The 18,054-nt window shown below is 44.2% G+C and overlaps 1 protein-coding gene across 2 annotated transcripts in view; it reads right to left on the reverse strand.

Annotated features, from left to right (window-relative positions):
- Ly75 (lymphocyte antigen 75) overlaps window positions 1-18,054 on the reverse strand; it is a 141,878-nt gene that overhangs the window by 117,792 nt on the left and 6,032 nt on the right. For both annotated transcript variants that reach the window (XM_052182546.1, XM_052182543.1), the window contains exons 2-4: window positions 16,573-16,947; window positions 9,286-9,456; window positions 5,531-5,695 (exon numbers count right to left, since the gene is read on the reverse strand). In XM_052182546.1, coding sequence (XP_052038506.1) covers window positions 5,531-5,695; window positions 9,286-9,456; window positions 16,573-16,947 — 711 coding nt within the window. The remainder of the gene's footprint in view (window positions 1-5,530; window positions 5,696-9,285; window positions 9,457-16,572; window positions 16,948-18,054) is intronic.

Here is an 18,054-nt window from a genome sequence, read left to right on the forward strand (position 1 = left end):
ACAAGGACAAACACAAGAAAAAGAGACAAAGAAAAAGCACAAGGCGCGCGCACACACACACACAAACACACACAAACACACACACGGGGGGGAGGGGAGAGAGAGAGAGACATATGGAATTATTTAATTTTTAACAATGACAAAATATATAAATCAAACTAGGTTTTTATTGATAGTAAAAAAACAGAAGGCCTTAACTGAAGCAGAAATCTCAGTATGGGACTCCTATCTAGGCAACAGGGACAGGTTATGTTAATAGAAAACCAAACTTTAATTTTTTGAGAAGGTCACAGTCTAATAAATTTGTTCAATTCTGCTTCCCAAATGTCCAGTTCTCTCTCCTCTGCAGTAAAAGAATTTCCTGAGTGGCAGTTTCACTATGTATTTTCAATCCTTACTTAGGCTTACTGAAAAGCAGTTTTTCATCCTGTGCCTAGATTTTGAGATCTGATTGTATCCCAAACTGACAGGTCAAAGCCATAAAACCTATATTTTTATTTGTCAGGCCTATGAATATAAAAATCAAAACCATAAAGTATTGCTCTCATAAAAGGTCAGTTTAGTAGAAGGGACTAGCTGGAGACCCCTCAAAAAGAAAAGCATTTCTGGGTTAAAATATGTAAGGTAACTGTTCATGACTCTACTGTTTAGTGTATTGAAACTAGATATGAGAGTTTTATACACACACACACACACACACACACACACACACACACACCAGTTGCCAGTTGCCAGGGATACACATTATGCAATCTTATTATTTCATAATCAAACCATCAGGAGAAGAAGGGGCCAGGGAAGTATAAATAATTTCAATAGTGAGACTGGTTGCCCACATGCTACCTGATGTGGATACAAAATATGGATGTGCCCATGCTTTTATACATCTGTACATAACGGAGAACAAACATAAAGAATATAAGGATGATTGTAAGGATTTTTACTGTGGTGGTTTGAATAGGTTTGTCCCTCACAGACTCAAGTATTTGAATGCTTGGCCCACAGGGAGTGGCACCATTAGGAGGTGTGGCCTTGTTGGAGTAGGTATGGTGTGGTTGTAGGAGGTGTGTCACTGTGGGGGTGAGCTTCGGGGGTTTCCTGTGCTTAAACTCTTCTCAGTGTGGAAGAGAGCCTCCTCTTGGCTGCCTCCAGATTAAGATGTAGAACTCTCTCCTGCACCATGTCTGCTGCATGCTGCCATGCTTCCCACCATGATGATAGTGGACTAAACCTGTTGAACATAAGGCAGTCCCAATTAAATGTTGTCCTTTATAAGAGTTGCCTTGGTCATGATGTCTCTTCACAGCAATCAAACCCTAACTAAGACATTTACCATCGTCATTTACGTCATGAACCTGGAAAGAAAGACTTTATCAAGACTGTGAAGGAAGAATTTGAAAAATTAATTAAAGGCTAGGTAGAAGAGACAGAACAACTGATGAAACGGTCTGTGAATGACAGGGGTGGCTGACAAACATTAAGACGGGATCTCTATAAATGTGTTGGGTATTTTCAGCCGAAAAGTACTTACCAGTTTCCTAATTACTCACAGGGGAATATGTATATTATTACAGCATGTCCCTAGCTATCTCCCTATAAGGTGTGTATGTTATGAGTTATAGTCTATAGGGATTATACAGAGAAAAACCATATTCAGACTTTGTAGACTTTTCAAGAGCAACTTTGACGACACATAATCTTTGCCTCCCTGAGACTCTGGAAGCCAAACATGTAAAGCAGGCCTTTGGGGGACTTGCAAAGGAGCTTCATTAAGAGGGAAGGAGGCAGGCTCCCAGGACCCAGAAATAAGCATCTATTCGATGGTGGATGTTTACGCAGGGTGTTGGCAAATGAGAAAGAGTCAGTGTAGTGATCGGGATGGATCGGGAGAACAGCTGGTAAGATACAAAGGTCTTGGGGAAAAGGAAGAGCTTTTGGAGGAGCTAGAGGACCACAGTCTAGATACAGATAGAAGTATGGGGGTTAAAAAAAGAAGTATGGGGTGGGGGGAGAAAGTTTTCCCACCTTTCTCAAGGAAGTAGACGACAGAGATGCTTTAGTGAGTAAAGGGAGGGCAGGTGTTTGTGTAGAAGCTTTGAAGAGGTTGGGCAAGAACTTTGGATTCTTCCTTCTCTTTTACTCCACAAGCTCCTGTTACAGCTGCCAGCACTGCTACAAAGCACACTTGAGGATGTAATCTAATGCACGGATCCCCTTGTTAGCAGAAGCAGTTGGCTTTCCAGCATTCCAAAGGAAGTCCTGGCAACTAAGAAGTATTTCTGGTGCTCCAGACTTGACCATGTCCCCTGATATTTCGAAAGTTTGTCTTCATTCCCACCTTCCTGCAATGGTTCAAGCAGATACTAGGAGGACCTTCCCATCCACTACAGGTTCAGCCACATCCTTCCTAGGAAGGAAGACAGCCCTGCACAGGAAGTATTTGCTGCTGTATAACCCTGGTGCTTGCCTGCAGGCAGCAAGGACAGACTTACATAATGGGATCTTTTAAACTAAAGTTCCTGATTCCTCTCCTTACTGTCTTTGTAATTTGTGCTGATATCACTGGAATGATAGAATTTAAGTTTTCTACCATGCTGGCAAGCCAGTGGATGGAAATGAGAAATGGATACATTCTACTTGTCGAGTAGACATGAAGGGCAGAGACAGTTTATGTGAACCATCAAGAGCCTGGCTTTTTCTTTACTTACAGCCCAGTTAAGACTTTGACTGTCTTCCAGATGATCTACAGTAGGGAGCCTCGGACTAAAGGAACAGGCAAGTCCTTTATTCTTTTGTCTGTTTTTAATTGGCACATAGTAACCATATGTATCTGTGGGTCTCACTGTGAAACTTTGACGCAAGGTATAATGACTGAATCAGGGAAATGGGCACACTTATCACTTTAAATACTTATCTTTATGATAAGAGCAGTGCAAATTTTCTCCAGTTATTTTGAAATATACAGTGTATGACTATCAACTACAATCACCTCATTGTGCAAAGGAACACGGCCATTCAGTTGTAAATGTTACTTTGTACCTACTGAACAACCTCTCCCCATCCTTGTCGCTTCCCTTCCTGCTGTTCTCCTCAGTCTTCCCTCCCCACTCCTCTTAGCTCTTAAAAGATTAGGATTTTTAGATCCCATTTATGACTGACAGGTGTGGTGTTCCTCTTTCTGTGCCTCCCCTTATGTTACCTAACATCTTGTCTGAACTGTCACAAATGCCAGGATTTCTTTCTTTTGTGGCTGGCCATTTTTTCCTTATCTCATTGGGTGGTAGAAATCCTTGTCGATTGCTGTCAGGTTTTATATATATGTTGGTTACTGTGAGTAGAGTTGTCATCAGCGTGGAAGATTGGGAATCTCCTTGGCATGCTCTTTCCTTCCCTTTGGCTGTGAACCTAGTACAGGAGCTGCTGGAGAGACCTATTTTTAATATTCTGAGGACCCTTACACTGTCTTCCACAATGGTTGAACTACTTTACACCTTTCCTGACTGTGTGGTCTCCTTGCCCTCATTTGTATTTATTTATTTATTTATTTATTTATTTTGGTTTTTTCGAGACAGGGTTTCTCTGTATAGCCCCGGCTTTCCTGGAACTCACTCTGTAGACGAGGCTGGCCTCAAACTCAGAAATCCACTGCATTTATTCTTCTTCTTAGGCACTATACTAGTAAAGAGGTGATATCTTACTGGGGCATTGGTTTGTATTTATCTAGTGGTTAGATATTTTGAGCATTTACAACTCTATCCTATCTATTGACTTATTTTGTGGATTTTTACAGCTGTCTATTTAGGCCTATAGCTATTGTTTGGTTAAATTTTGCTATTGAGTTATTTGAGTTCCTTACAAATTCTGAATAATAACTTCACGTCAGACACATAATTTGCACATCTTTCCCTGTGAGGCTGAAATCACCCTAACCTGGAACTGACCTAACCTTGAGGACAAGTAGTTCAAGGTAGAAACATTCTCAGGGTGAAGGCAAATTAGGAAGTGTTCCTGCCCCAGGGCGTGCGGGGTCCTCTTAGGAGTTTTAGGCAGACCTGGTTGGTTGTAAGTCCTGAGAAGGCCAGTTAAATAGGAAATATGATGAGTCCAAACAATCCAAATCTATCACCCATCTATGTATTGACAACAACAATAAAACTCAAAAGAAATAACTAAGTAGATGCAAGACAGGCAGAAAGAAAAAAGAAAACCCTTTAGGATTTCAAGGGACTCACAAATGGGTCATGTCTTCAACTGTTTCTAGAAATAGATTTCTAGTGTCAATCAATCATTGTTAAAATCAAAAGCTTTTGGGAATGATATTTTCATTATATATAATATATACTGTATATAACAAAATACATAATATATCATACATAAATATATGTATGTATATACAATTTTAAATTTCCACTACCCTGATGACAAAACAAGACCAAACAAAATCCACTCTGCATATCCTTGCTATTCATTTACTTTAGGACTTTTTTTTTTTTTTAAAAATAACTTCTTTTAGTTTTTGAGATTATAATAGTACAATATCATTTCCCCCATCCCTGTCCTCTCTCTCCACTGCCCCATACATCTCTCCCTGCTCCCTTGTAAAACCACAGCCTCTTTTTCATTGATTGTCGCTACAGGCATCTATGTATATCCACCTAAATACAAAACCACACCCTGCTCTGTCTGTATAGTGTTATGCGTATGGATGCTCTCAGGAGGGACCATTTGGTACTGAAAAACCAATCAGTGTGCTCTTCCTAGGGGAGGACTGCTCCTCCTACTTCCAAGATTCTTCAGTTGCTTCTAATTCTTCGTGTAGAGTTGAGGCTGTGTGTGCTTTCCCCTGTCCATTTAAAGCATGCCTATAACACTCCTTCTGGGGGCGGAGGCTCCGCTCTGCGGTTAACGGTGCACGTTACTCTTGCAGATGACCTGCATTCAGTTTCTAGCACTCACAGCAGTCTGTAACTCTAGCTCCAAACAATCTGATGCCCTTTTTCGGCTTCCAAATGTACTGGCAATCACACACATGAACACACACATATACACAGGCATGCACATGTGTGCATGCACACAATATTTTAAAAACATTAACAGAAACTCCTAAAGCTCTCCTTGCCTCCCACTCTCGTATGAAGACTTTTCACTGAGCTCAGCTAGCATGATTCACCACCAGCTCTGTCTTCCTTGAATTCTCTGTTTTGTGGTGTCCAGGGGTTTAGAGTTCACTCTCTCCTCTCCATTCCATCCATTTAGGATTAGGGCACTAACGGCATCTTGTACTCCAACTTGCTTTCTAAATAGCAGTTTCCCCTCTAGTTTCCATTATGAGATGCATTTCAACACATGGGATATGCTTATGTTCAATACCCTTACCCCTTTTTCTCCTTGTAGGCTTCAATGCTAAGGTTTAGATTTTAAGAGAGGCCAGAAAGGATATTATCCAAAGAGCATGCCTGGGTATACAGTGTAGAAGAAAGCATCTTTACAGTTCCAGCTGTCTGCTCTCCTACATGCAAGTTAAACCTACCTGTAATATAGGCTAATTCTGCAGCACTGTGGATACTCAGTAAGTCAGCTCCTTGGTTCTGACAGGAAACATAAGCTTCTTTCCAAGATAGAACTTCCTGATTATTAAATTGGTAGCAACTTCCAGTCTGCTCATTCTTTTCCCAGTTACCCCCACAGCCATTTTCTGTTGATAAAGAGATAAATTAGTGATCATGAAATAAGGAGATAATGTCTTCTGTTACTTGGAGTGCTTACAAGATTGCAATTCAATTTACATTCGCTTAGGACGTGCCAAAACGGAGGCCATCACTGTGTGGAACATACTGTGGTCCTTTGATTATTCACTGAAATGGAAGTCAGAGCATACTGATGACTAAGTGGGCTAGCTCTTCCACTTTCCCTCTATGCCCTGTCAACTACAACGCCATGTGTGTACCAGTGTTCCTTCATGCCCTTGGCCTGAAGAAGGTAGTACCAATATATGCAGGTGTGGAGCACTGGGCCAATGGAAAACAAGCTCACTTGAACTTGGCAAAGATGGGTTGTCTCCAGCCTGCAAAAGATTTATATGCATAAAGCACCGTATGCATAGAGATGCTGTTAAAATGGCTAAGATACAGAGCATAGTGACTTCTTTATTTTGGAAATTCAGCCCAAATCTCTCCTTAATATTTGAATAGATGACTGACTACATGAATAGAATTAACGATGTAGAACTCACATTACATATGCACATTTAGGCATAGAAACATGAGTGTACAATACAGAAAGCCCATAGTATGTTCTCCGTGGGTGTGTGGTATGTATACCAATGTTTGAACTGGCAGGTGCCTAATGTGTGTGTGTGTGTGTGTGTGCGCAAGCAGAGACAGGAGGGAGACACCAGGTATTTTGCTGTATTTGTCCCCTGAGATCCCCTGAGACAGGATCTATCGGTTATCCTGATGCTAGGTTGGCAGTCAGTCAGCAAACCCCAGAAGTCCTCTTTTCTTCAACCTCCATAGCACTAGGGTTACTGACCGGTGTCCTTAACTATTAACTTTCTCTTTTTAAGTTTGGGTGCCAGGGATTTGAATTCAAGTTCTCCTGTTTGCATAGAAGCACTCTTTTCCACTTAAATACCCTCCCCCTCAAGCTATGCAGTATATATATTTACAGATACAGAAATGTGTGTTTTAAATAAAGAATCTTCAAGTTGTACCATTGATTATATAGATCTCAAGATAATTGGTTCAAAATATACTCAGTTTCCTATGTGATCCCAGAGAGAGAGAAAATCAATTCAGGCTGGATCACATGACTTAACGCTCCATCCAGGGCGTTTCAAAGGGACTTTCCACTACCAGTTGCACACCAAATAGTACACTCGTGGTTCTACCCACTGGAGAGGCTCTCCGAGATCCACGGCCAAATGCTCAGAGCACAGCAAAGGCCCACAGCTGTCTGTGGCCATGGTATAACCAGAATTCCTGCCACTTCTGTGGCTTCTGGATGGCACGTTTGCATCTTACCCAGTCTTCTGTGGCACACACAGCTAGAGATCTTGCCACTTGGTAGAGGAAAAATAGGGTAGATTGTAGGCACGATCATATTACCATAGGGGGCTTCTTCTTTGTAAAGCTAGAAGCTTCTAGTGGGGTGGCAGTATGTTTGCTATTCCACACTACCTCCATGGCTTAGCAAACCTCAGGTTTGAGAACTCAGCTTTCTTTCATAAAAAGCAACTCTGGTAGGTACACGAATGTATTAACTCCTCCCTGCCTAAGAAGGCACCTAGGCACATGGGCATATGTCAGTCAAGGCCACAAGGCAGAGCAGGTAAGTATGCTGGAGAATGAGCATCAGGAACACTGGCCAATCCACCAGGCTTCACATAAATGTGGTCTGACCCTAGGAGGTCCTTCTGTCAACTGGGCCCACTTGCTCTCGCCTGAGAAAATTGTCACCTGAAGTTTGTGACCCAAGCTAGAGTGGGAGTTAAGTGAAACACTTAGCCACAGTCTGCTTGTTCTAAATTATAAGAAGCCAACTCAGACCTATAAGAAGCATCATCAGAATGACCTGGGAACTTATGAAACTAGATGCTCAGCCTCCGCCTCAAATCCACTGAATCAGAACCTTTGCAGGTGGCTCTCTGCTCTAACAAACACTCCAAATGATATCGGTGCATCCCTGATGTATGGAATTGCTGGCCCTGTCTAACTTCTCCAAGTTAGTCAGAAGCTTAGGTTCTCTTAAGGACAGATCAGCATACAATACTGCCAGGCTGCCTTTTCTCTGGGCAGGAGAACAGGGCCATTTGGGGCAAAGGCTTCACAGCCAGTTTCTTGGACCTTCAAGACCATATGCAACTACGTGGTCGACCTGTGCCTCACTGTGGTTTTCTGTAGTTGCTATGGGGACTAAATGGCTACAAAAGATGTTGAAGGCTTAGAGCAGTGCCTGACACTGGGAAGGGGTACTGATAGTCTTATGTCAACTTGACACAAGATAGATTTATCTGAAGGGAGGGAACCTCAACAGAAATGTTGCTGTAAGATCTGCCATAGGATGGAACTGTAAGGCATTTTCTTACTTAGTGGTTGATGGGGGAGGGCCCAGTGTATGTGGGAGGTGCTATGTTTGGCTGGTGGTTCTGGGTTCTATAAGAAAGCAGACTGAGCAGGACATAGGGAGTAAGTCAGTAAGTAGACCACTCTATGACCTCTGCATCAGCTCCTGCTCCAGGTTCCTGCCCTGTTTGATTTCCTTTCCTGGTTTTCTTCAACGATGAACAGTGATACAGAAACGTAAGCCAAATGAACCCTTTCTTCCTTAACTTGCTTTTCGGTCATGGTGTTTTGTCACAGCAATAGAAACCCAAACTAAGGCAAGAGGTCATTTAATTATTCATTATTATTATTTACATCTGAAGGTTTTTTTCTCCTTTTTTATAGACTCTTTCAAACTATTGTGGTTAATTCTCTTTGTGACAGTGTTCTCACACCTATGCAGCTCAGGCTGACCTGAAACTCACTGTTCTCCAGGGTTGTCAGTCTCGTGAGTGCTGAGGTTCCGAGAGTTAGCCCTCACACTTGGCATTTAGTATTTCTTAAGCATGGACCACACACCAGTTACTGTGATTTACTGTAACTCTCGCCCATTTGCTAAGAAACTGTCTCTGTTATACACCAGACAGTAATCTGCCCATTTCTATAAAGAGGAATGGATGCTTTAGTATCCCGGAGAGTTTTCTTCTAATGAGAAGCAACTCGAAAGTATACTCTGATCAACACGTGGGCGTGGCAAACACTTTCACTAATTTGGAGAGGGCCAAAGATATGCGTCTCTTTCTCTTCCAGCCTTGGCTTCAGGGCACAGATGTACTTTAAGTAGTCACAATCCTAAATATGGCTTCTCAGCCTCTCTGCGCGTGGTGTTCTTGTTTGCTTCAGGAAACACACAGAGGTGATTTCCTTCTAGTCAAGCTCCACTGTCTCATGCCCGCTTTCTCCAGAAGCAGCATCTTCCCACCCGCCGTGCCCTTTCCACTTCTCCCTGATGTATCTGAGCTTCCCCAGTGCCCTCCCCCAATCCCATCTCCTACGAATGGCCCCGCCTCTCTTCTCGACCAGCTTCTGAAGGCAAATTTCAAAGCTGTCCCCAACTTCTTCTCCTTCCTGCCAACACACATTCCTTACCGAGGATGATATCTGCTGCAGACATATCAAGTCATCTTAAACTCCCCCTTTCCCCCTGTGCTACCCTCTTCCTGATATTAAAGCCCATACATACCTGGTTGCAGGCAGATGCCCCACTTTTGATCATATTCATAACTTAGGGTAGTGGCACACCATGGCCCGCTATGGTCTTCATCACGAATGCAGTCATGGTACCATGTCTTACCAATCAAGAATGGGAACTCACAAGGCCTCCCATAGGAATTCCCATCTCTGGTGTATATCTCTGTGGGATGGGGAGGAAGAAGAGGAGAGTTCAGAGCTGAACAACCATCTCAGGGTAGCTAATTTCTAAGACGTTTAAAGAGTGTTGGTTTCACTTATGAGCCTACAATATCTGCGCGGGCTCTATACTGTGGAAAGAGCACAGAGATGAACTTGCTCTGGTCTGTGCTTTGAATGCTGGAGTCTCCTGCGTGCGTAGTTTCTGCATTTCGAACTGGGACTATCAGTGCTTAACTCCAGGGTTGACCAATGTATATTTAGTAAGAATGTAAGGTTTCTTTTCTGTGATGTAAGGAAGCAATGAAAGAATATTGCTTGATCAAGTAAGAAGAGACTGACTCCAGCATGGGGGCATGGGGGACACAGGTACTTCCTCAAAATGGGTAATCTTAACAGAGATTCAATTCACCTCCATTTCTTTCTTTCATTTCTATTGACTTCACACTCTGCTCATTGCTCCCTTCCTGTCACCCACAATCCTTCCTCCCTTTCCTAACCCCTTCTCCTCTGAGCAGGTGGGAATCCCCCTGGGTATCCCTCCACTCTGGCACATCAAGTCTCCGTGAGGCTAGGCACATCCTCTTCCAGAGGCCAGACAAGGCAGGCCAGCTAGAATCACCTCCATTTCTTTAGCGAGCGTGAGGCTGGCATCGCTGACCTCTGTGTCAGCTTTGGAACCACTTATGCAATTAGAAAGATGGACAAAGGCTGTTGTTGCCTGACAGAACTGAGGCTGTGGCTCTGAGGAAGTGAAGGAAGAGAGCTGCTACATCCTGAATAGATGCATGGAGACAGTCAGGACATGGGCCAGGTTAGGAAAAAAGAACTGGCCTTAACAGGGCAGTCCTGGGAGAAGCTGGTTACCAGTGGGGTAGTGTTTATTTTAGTAATATTCTCTGGTCCCTAGAGAGGCACTGGCAAAATGTCACGAAGCAGATATGCCATGTCTGGGAACCCCAGAGGAAGTGCTCAATACTGTGTCAATAGCCGTCATCTTGAAAACATGTTTTATAGAGCAGCTAACCATGTATCTATTTCTGTCACCGTTTTTCTATCGCTTTTATTTCTTCAAAACTGGTTATTATCCAATGAAGGAATAGCCATTAGTGAGTGCATAGTCATCGGATCTAAAAACCTTCGCTGGGTTTTTAGAGTCCCTCAGAAAGACTGGAGGGTCTGCCCCAAAGTGTGCTTGAGATAGTATACGATTCTGTGTCCTTTATCATCCTCCAGTGTTCCTATGCCCAAGTGAGAGACTTCAGTTTGGAAGGTATTACACAGCAGTACAAAAGAAGTAAGAACCATCTGGATGCTTCCCTGCAGAATTAAAAATCTTTGTGGGCCACTGGTCTTGTTTCCTTATGTCACACAAACGGCATTCAGTGGAAAGATTCTGCTGAAGAGTGTGGTGACCTTTCGTTTTATAAGGAGCCTGCTTACCTCACGTGTTTCAAATCTGACCATATCACAAAAGTCCCCAAGGCACATGACCCATTTCCCTTCCTTATGGCAGTACCGAGAGGACAATCCCGGAGCATGATGCAATGCTGCTACTGCCGCTGCTGCTGCTGGGACCTTCAGGGTTTTCTCAAACCTTTTATTTCTGCGTGCAAAGTGCTTTCAGACACATTTCTGTTCTTGTTCCTCACCACAAGCATGTGAGATCAGAGCTGTCTGTGGAATCCCCACTTTTGAGAAGTAGTTAAGGATACATCAGGTGGCTCACCGTGAAGTACAGGGATTAAGGACAGCCTCTTTGAGTAGTCACTGACACACACTAAAACCTTACACTCTGGTAACTGCTTCTGCGGGTTTCAAGGTACGCAGGGCTCAAAGATGGCTGTCACAGTTCTGCACTGTGAGCCAACAAGCGAAGCACAGCTATGCTGGATGAAGGCAGATAGCTATGCTCTCTGTTGATAGAAGCGTTTTGTTCTCAACTGTCCTTTGCTGTTGTCGGACTACCTGGACCCCACGGCTGTCCTTATTACCACAGGCTCTCCTGACAAGCATCCTCTCTCACTGTGTGGATTTAGGCTTCAGACCAACAACTGAAGGTGTCATTGTCACAAGCTTGTGAGATCAGGTGCTTACATGGAAAATGAATCGAATTAGTAATCAGGATTTGGCAGGCTCTAAAGAGTCACCAAGCACACATAGATTCTGTCCATTCTCTACACAAGCCAATACACAGCCGTGATTTCAGGATGTCAGCTGAGCCAAGATATCTCAGGATATAACTGTATATGCAAGAGCTAGTTAAAATCAATTTATTCATAACTTTTTGACAGTTAAAGCATTTCTGTATAAAGATGATTCTTATGATGAAGTTTGAGGGACCCCAAAATATAATGGTAAATAAATGCTAATATTGTTATAGTAAAAAAGAAAATAATTAGGCAGCAAAAGCTAAGGGAGAAATAGATACTGTCATGGGGGTGGGGAATGGATCTTCATTTTGATCCCTAGCTTTTTTCCAATAACTTTTGACTTTACTTGGTCAGGGCTTGACTAACCTGCTTTCTTTATCTTTGTAAAGATAGACTGCGGGGTTGGGCACGGACCAGTATCAGGAGCTAGAGAGAAGGCCTGGAGAAGGTTCCTTGCTTTAGAATAGGGAGGGGCACTGCGAATTTGATAGGATCAATATTTGGTTAAAGCTGAATGGTGGGATGAGAAAGGAGGACAATTCAAGGGGGACCTGTAGCTCTCCGATTGGCTGAGAGCGAGTGGTGTCAGTTACCCAGAGAACCGCAGAGAAAGACGGCAGCAATGGCTGCTTTTGGCCTCTGTGCAAATTAAAACCGGATGTAAAGTTTTTCTCTCTTTTTAAAAAAAATTAATTATTTTATTTATTTACACTCCAGATGTTGCCACCCTTCCCAGTTCCTACAGGTCTTCATCCCATTCTCCCTCCCCTTTGCCCCTGAGAGGGTGCTCCCCCATCCCGAGGCATACCCCTTCCCTGGGGCACTAAGTCTATACAGGATTAGGCACATCCTCTCCAACTGAGGCCAGACAAGACAGTCCCCTGTGCCGGGGGCCTCGCACCAGTCTGCGTGTGCTCTTTGGTTGGTGGCTTAGTCTCTGGGAGCTCCCAGGGATCCAGGTTAGTTGATATTGTTGTTCTTCCTATGGGGGTACCATCCCCTTCAGCTCTTTCAGTCCTTCCCTTAACTCTTCCATAGGGGTCCCCGACCTCGACCTCCGATGTAAATCTTAATTAGGCAGAACTCTATGTGTCTGAAAAGGTTTTAGCATTTTGAGTACTAAATTCAGCCTTGTTGGCTGGGCTCTGGGCTCAGTTGTTCTCCTGGGCACTGCCGTGCAAGGTTCCTAGTCTCTCTTGCCATTTTTGTACTGCTGATGCCTTACATAATAACACATTTATTACATGATTGACGTATAAATAAAACACATAAAATACGAAAGAAGACAAGTTTTGCTGAAATAATGACACTTTAAGGACTGAGGGAGTTAAAGATTACAACTATTCCCTCAGAAAGAACGAGGGCAGAAAAGCAAAACTCAGCAAAGGATCGCCCCAGATCCCTGATTACACACACACACACACACACACACACACACACACAAATGCAATCTGAAGCCACTCTTTTGGGTTCAGATTTTTCTTTTAGTTGCCACGTTAGAGACTCATGTTACCCAGTATTTAAGGTTGTCTGCAAGGGGACTCCAGATGGCAATCACTTTAGGTTCCAGCGACAGCTGTCTTTCCTCTGTGCTCTCTGTCTGTCTCTGTCTGTTCCTGTCTGTCTCTTTTTCCTCTCTCTTCCTCTGCCACCCCTTCTTTTTCTGTGGTGTATGTATATCTGTATGTGTATGTACTCTTGTGTACATGTGTATGAGTCCAGGTGTTGACACTGGTTTTCTTCCTGGATTGCTCTCCAACACACACTTGAATCCTTAGTTTGCTGATTGGACTAGTCTAGCAGGCCAGGCATCTTGTCTCTATCTTCAGGGCATATAGACAGGCTGCCACACCCACCCCTGGGTGCTAAGGATTCAAACTAGAGTCCTCATGCACAGCAAGCAATCTCCCCGAGAAGCCAGCTCCATGACCCTCAGGTGACAATTCCGAAGTTCAAAACAAGCTGGCCAATAGACACACTTTAATGATTTGATGGTCAACTACTGAAGGAAAGGAAAACCCCATCTCCAAGTTTCCAATATTTCTTCGTTAAGAGCAGAACCAGACACTCCTGGATTTTATTTTATTTTTTTGATCTTCATAGGAAATAAAATGAGATTCTTTAAGCAGAAAACAACAACAACAAAAACGGAACAGATAATCATTAGAATGGGACTCAGGTTGTCTTTCTGAGTCTACAGCCAGATTTAGGAGGAAGTCCTTTATCTTCCTTTCAAACTCTGTAAGTTGAATATGGCCATAGACTCAGGAAGAGGACAGAAAGATCTTAAGGGAGGGAGGCTAGCAGAACACGGGCGGTATGGAGGAGTGGTGGGGAAGAGGTTTAAGTGGGGGAGGAGTGAGAGGGGATGGCAGAGGAGAGAGTTAGGAGAAGACTAACAGGAAATTTAAAAAAATATATGAAAACCTACTTTTTAAATGTTTCATGCAAATGAATATATAATTTTATATTCAAGAACTTACTTAGAGTTACCCTACACAGGGAGCCAGTTACCCTCCTCAGGAGTCACAGGTTGCCAAATAAAAGTAACCTTCACCAAGCTAGAATGTGGTATACTTCCCCTCAACTAGTTAGTCAGAGGTGTCCCAAAGATCCCCAAACAATCAGGGTATCTTGGTTACCCACCAGAACTTGATGGTGAGAGCCTATTACTGAAGATACTACATGTACTGGTCACAGGACATGGAGAACTCAAGTGGTATTGACCAGAAGGTTTTCTCCATGCTGGGTAGCTTCCGGAGCGTGGAAGATGCTATGCAGTGTGCTGGGACTGGGAGGAGTCGGCGGCAGCGGGACCCAGCTCTGAATGCTGTGAGCAACGGTGATGAGCAGTGTGGCAAGAAATGCCCAAGGGTGGGACGGTGGCACGAATGTGATGGGGGTGACCAGCTGATTCCAAACTGCATTGAAGGCCCACTCCACAGGAGGAAACACATGCCTGGTGTGTCAATATGGTCAAGATCCTATGTTTGCATCTCACAGGCTCTAGGGTGAACCCACTGCTATTATCTGCAAAATGGTCATGATAAAAAAATCACAACTGGCCAAGTACAGAGAACAAATAGAGTGTCCAGCCGCAAACAGAAGAACACCCATAGCACACCCAGAGCACACCCATAGCACACCTACAGCACACCCAGAGCACACCCAGAGCACATCCACAGCATATCCACAACACACCCATAGCACACCCACAGCACACCCAGAGCACACCAGCACACCCACAACATACCCATAGCACACCCACAGCACACCAACAACACACCCAGAGCACACCCATAGTACACCCATAGCACACCCACAACACATACACAGCACACACACACACACACACACACACACACAGCACACCCAGAGCACACCCATAGCAACCCACAACACACCCATAGCACACCCACAGCACAACCAGAGTACAGCCACAACACATCCACAGCACACACACATAGCACACCCACAGCATACCCACAACACACCCAGAGCACACGCAGAGCACACTCCCTTCCTAAGACCTAGGCATCATCTCTGGAGAGGGAATGGAAAGGTTGTAAAAGAGCCAGAGGTCTGGGAGGAGGGAGTGAACTATGTTTTTTTGGGCATGGCAGGACCACCCCTCATGATCTCCCAGCAGCTGTGGGAGTCTGCATAAGATGTGTGCAAGATCAAGCCAGCCAACATTCTAGCTTGGACCGGGAAGGGGTCCTGGAGCCCCCATCCATCCCTAACTGAGGAGCTATGACATCAATGGAGGACAGAGCTGGTTTTCTTTAAGGTTGTGTTCATAGGTTGACCACATTCCAGGGAAGGTCCCACAGTGAGGTCTACACGAGCAACACAAAGTAGAGTCGGTGAGTTATTAGAATAAATAAACAAAATAAAATAAAATTGGAAGCTCAGAAGATGGGGTGAGTGGGCCTGGCAGGAATTAGGAGAAGGAGTTGGGAGTAAACATGATCAAAATATATTGTGCTAAATTCTCAAAGTATTTTGTTTTGTTTTGTTTAAAAAAAAAACAATCTAGAGAAAAGATCATGACAACATTCATATACTTGTTTTTGGAAATGGCCAAAGAAAGCTTGACAGGTAGAATGTCAAATCAGAAAAACAAAGAGCGACATGGGATGCCTTTGCCAAAGATGAAAGTATTTCAAAAACTCGTGAGAGGTTCAAAATATTTCTATTGTATTAAAATTCCCAGCCATGAAACATAAACCACCTCTTTTCCTTTCTTATTTTTTTTTATTTAGGGTTCAGTCAATATTATTAGATTATGTGCCTTTGGCCTATATGAAATATTTCCTGTCAGCCTAGCATTTCCTAAAGGCATCACAGGAGGTAAATAAACAAGGCATAGGAATTCAAGTCCTATGTTTACCCGTCCAACCTCAGATAACAGACCTAAGCTTTCCTAGCCCAATCTACAAAGGGAAAGGGTGGGGTAGCCTTAGGTGAGTAAGGCTGTAGCTCGCAGTGACTGCTCTTTGTGAGTTTATTTAAACTGAGTTGTGCATGTTCAGTTGTGGGGAGCTGAGGAAGTAGCGCCGAGTGAATGAATGTCTATTGTTGACATGGGCACAGCCATGTCTAGGATCAATGCCTCAGAACCACAGGAAGCTGGCAAAGTCTTCCCCATATGGATCAGGCTCAGAAGTGATTACCAACCAGTGACCAGTGTGTGCGAAAGCGGCAGCTGCCTTCTCCTGGATGTTTACAGCCTGACATTGCTAGCCCACAGAGGCCTGCCACCAGGACTAGCTAACCGCTCCCCCTGCACTATACCAGATAAATGCACTGAGGTTCTGGGACACTGCAGTACTTGGTGCCACTCCATCAGACTGCACACAGCTCCCTTCACCCCACTTAGGTTTCCAGGACAAAGCTGTGCTGAGTATATTTAAATGAAACAAACATTACATCAAAAGGATCAGAGTTCCTCTCTGGTAACTCACCGAGGTAAGGCTGATCACAAAGATTTGCCTCGGAGCCTCCCTTCTTCCAGACATCAGATGTATTGGTACTGGCTGTGGCAAATCCGTTTTTCATAGCCAGCCTGTACTGGGCAGCGGTGTAGAGAGAATGGTGCTCACACTTCCACCACAGCATGGCGTTGGAGTCGCAGCTGAACATTCGCAGGTTATCTGTGGCTTTGGTAATATCCAGGCCAAGGCACTTTTGGGATTCCAGGTGAAAGAGGCGGTGCTGGGACACCCATTTCCATAACATGTTGTTGTTAGTTTCACTACAGTCCTGGGCCACTATCCAGTCAGACAGTGGCTGGATGCACTTGTCAGTGTTTTCATTGACGATGGTGAACGGATAGTTACCTGGGTCCGAGATAGTAAGGGAAGACATTTTAGGACTCTGAGTCACATGACAAACTCACCTTGCTCCTGCTTGTTTGCTGAGGACAGTCTGATTAACACCGGACTGCACTTCCCCTTGGGCTGGGTAAACTCACAAATCCCACAAGGATTGAGGGTCGCAGTGTGCTCTAAAGCCAGTCTGCTTGGGTTAGGACTTTGCCTCTGCTGTGCTACCTATGAGATCAGTGCAAATTATTTAACTTGTGCCCTGGACATACTTCACACTGTGGATGTGAGGATGTTGACACGCACAGACCCCCATCAGTGGAGAGTAGAGTGTGTATGTGATTTTGCCGGTCTTTTTGTTCCACAAATGGTCTGTGGCCAGTGAGAAAAGTATCCTGAGTCACACACACACACCACCTCTGTCTTGCCATTTTGGTTTCCACAGCACAGTGGTCAGGCCATCAGAACCTGCTCTCACGTCAGCTCCTTCTGCCCTCACCAGTTGTGAGGGCGGGGCTCTGTGTTCCTTGGCTTAGCACAGGTTACTGTGGCCATGCAGAGGGGGATCTACATACAAACCACTTCTCCTGAACCTTCCGTGGAAGCTGTACATAAATGCCAAAAAAAACTTCCGAGGAGGCAGGGAGGGATAGAGAAACTGGGATATGTAATGGGAGAAAATAGAGGATCTGGGTTCTAAGGTCAGGGAACCTGTGGCCAGCCCCACTGTAGCACCTCCAGGAAAGACGGAGGCTGGGAATTCACCAAGGAAATCACCCAAAGGAGGCCAAACCCTGGGTTCCAGTAATAACCTGTACTAACCACCAGGTCTAATGCCTTGCATGTGTGACCAAGAGAAAATGAGAATTAACCCATGGAAGCTAAAGACTAGAGACGAGGTCTCTTCAACTGATCTCACAGCACTCTGCAGGAGCTGGGGAAGACCTGGACAGAGGTGGAGATATAAAAGCACTGTCACCTTAATGGGATGGGAAGTCGGAATCAAATTTAATTGAGTTTCTGAAACCAAAGCGTTTCGATGTTTCTTGTACACCTGAGTCTGAGGACCAGGATTTACATATATCACAGCAAATCACAATGAAACACTTTGGGCAACTCTTT

Source organism: Apodemus sylvaticus, chromosome 5 (assembly GCF_947179515.1).
Source record: "Apodemus sylvaticus chromosome 5, mApoSyl1.1, whole genome shotgun sequence".
In the NCBI taxonomy this organism is placed as follows: Eukaryota; Metazoa; Chordata; class Mammalia; order Rodentia; family Muridae; genus Apodemus; species Apodemus sylvaticus.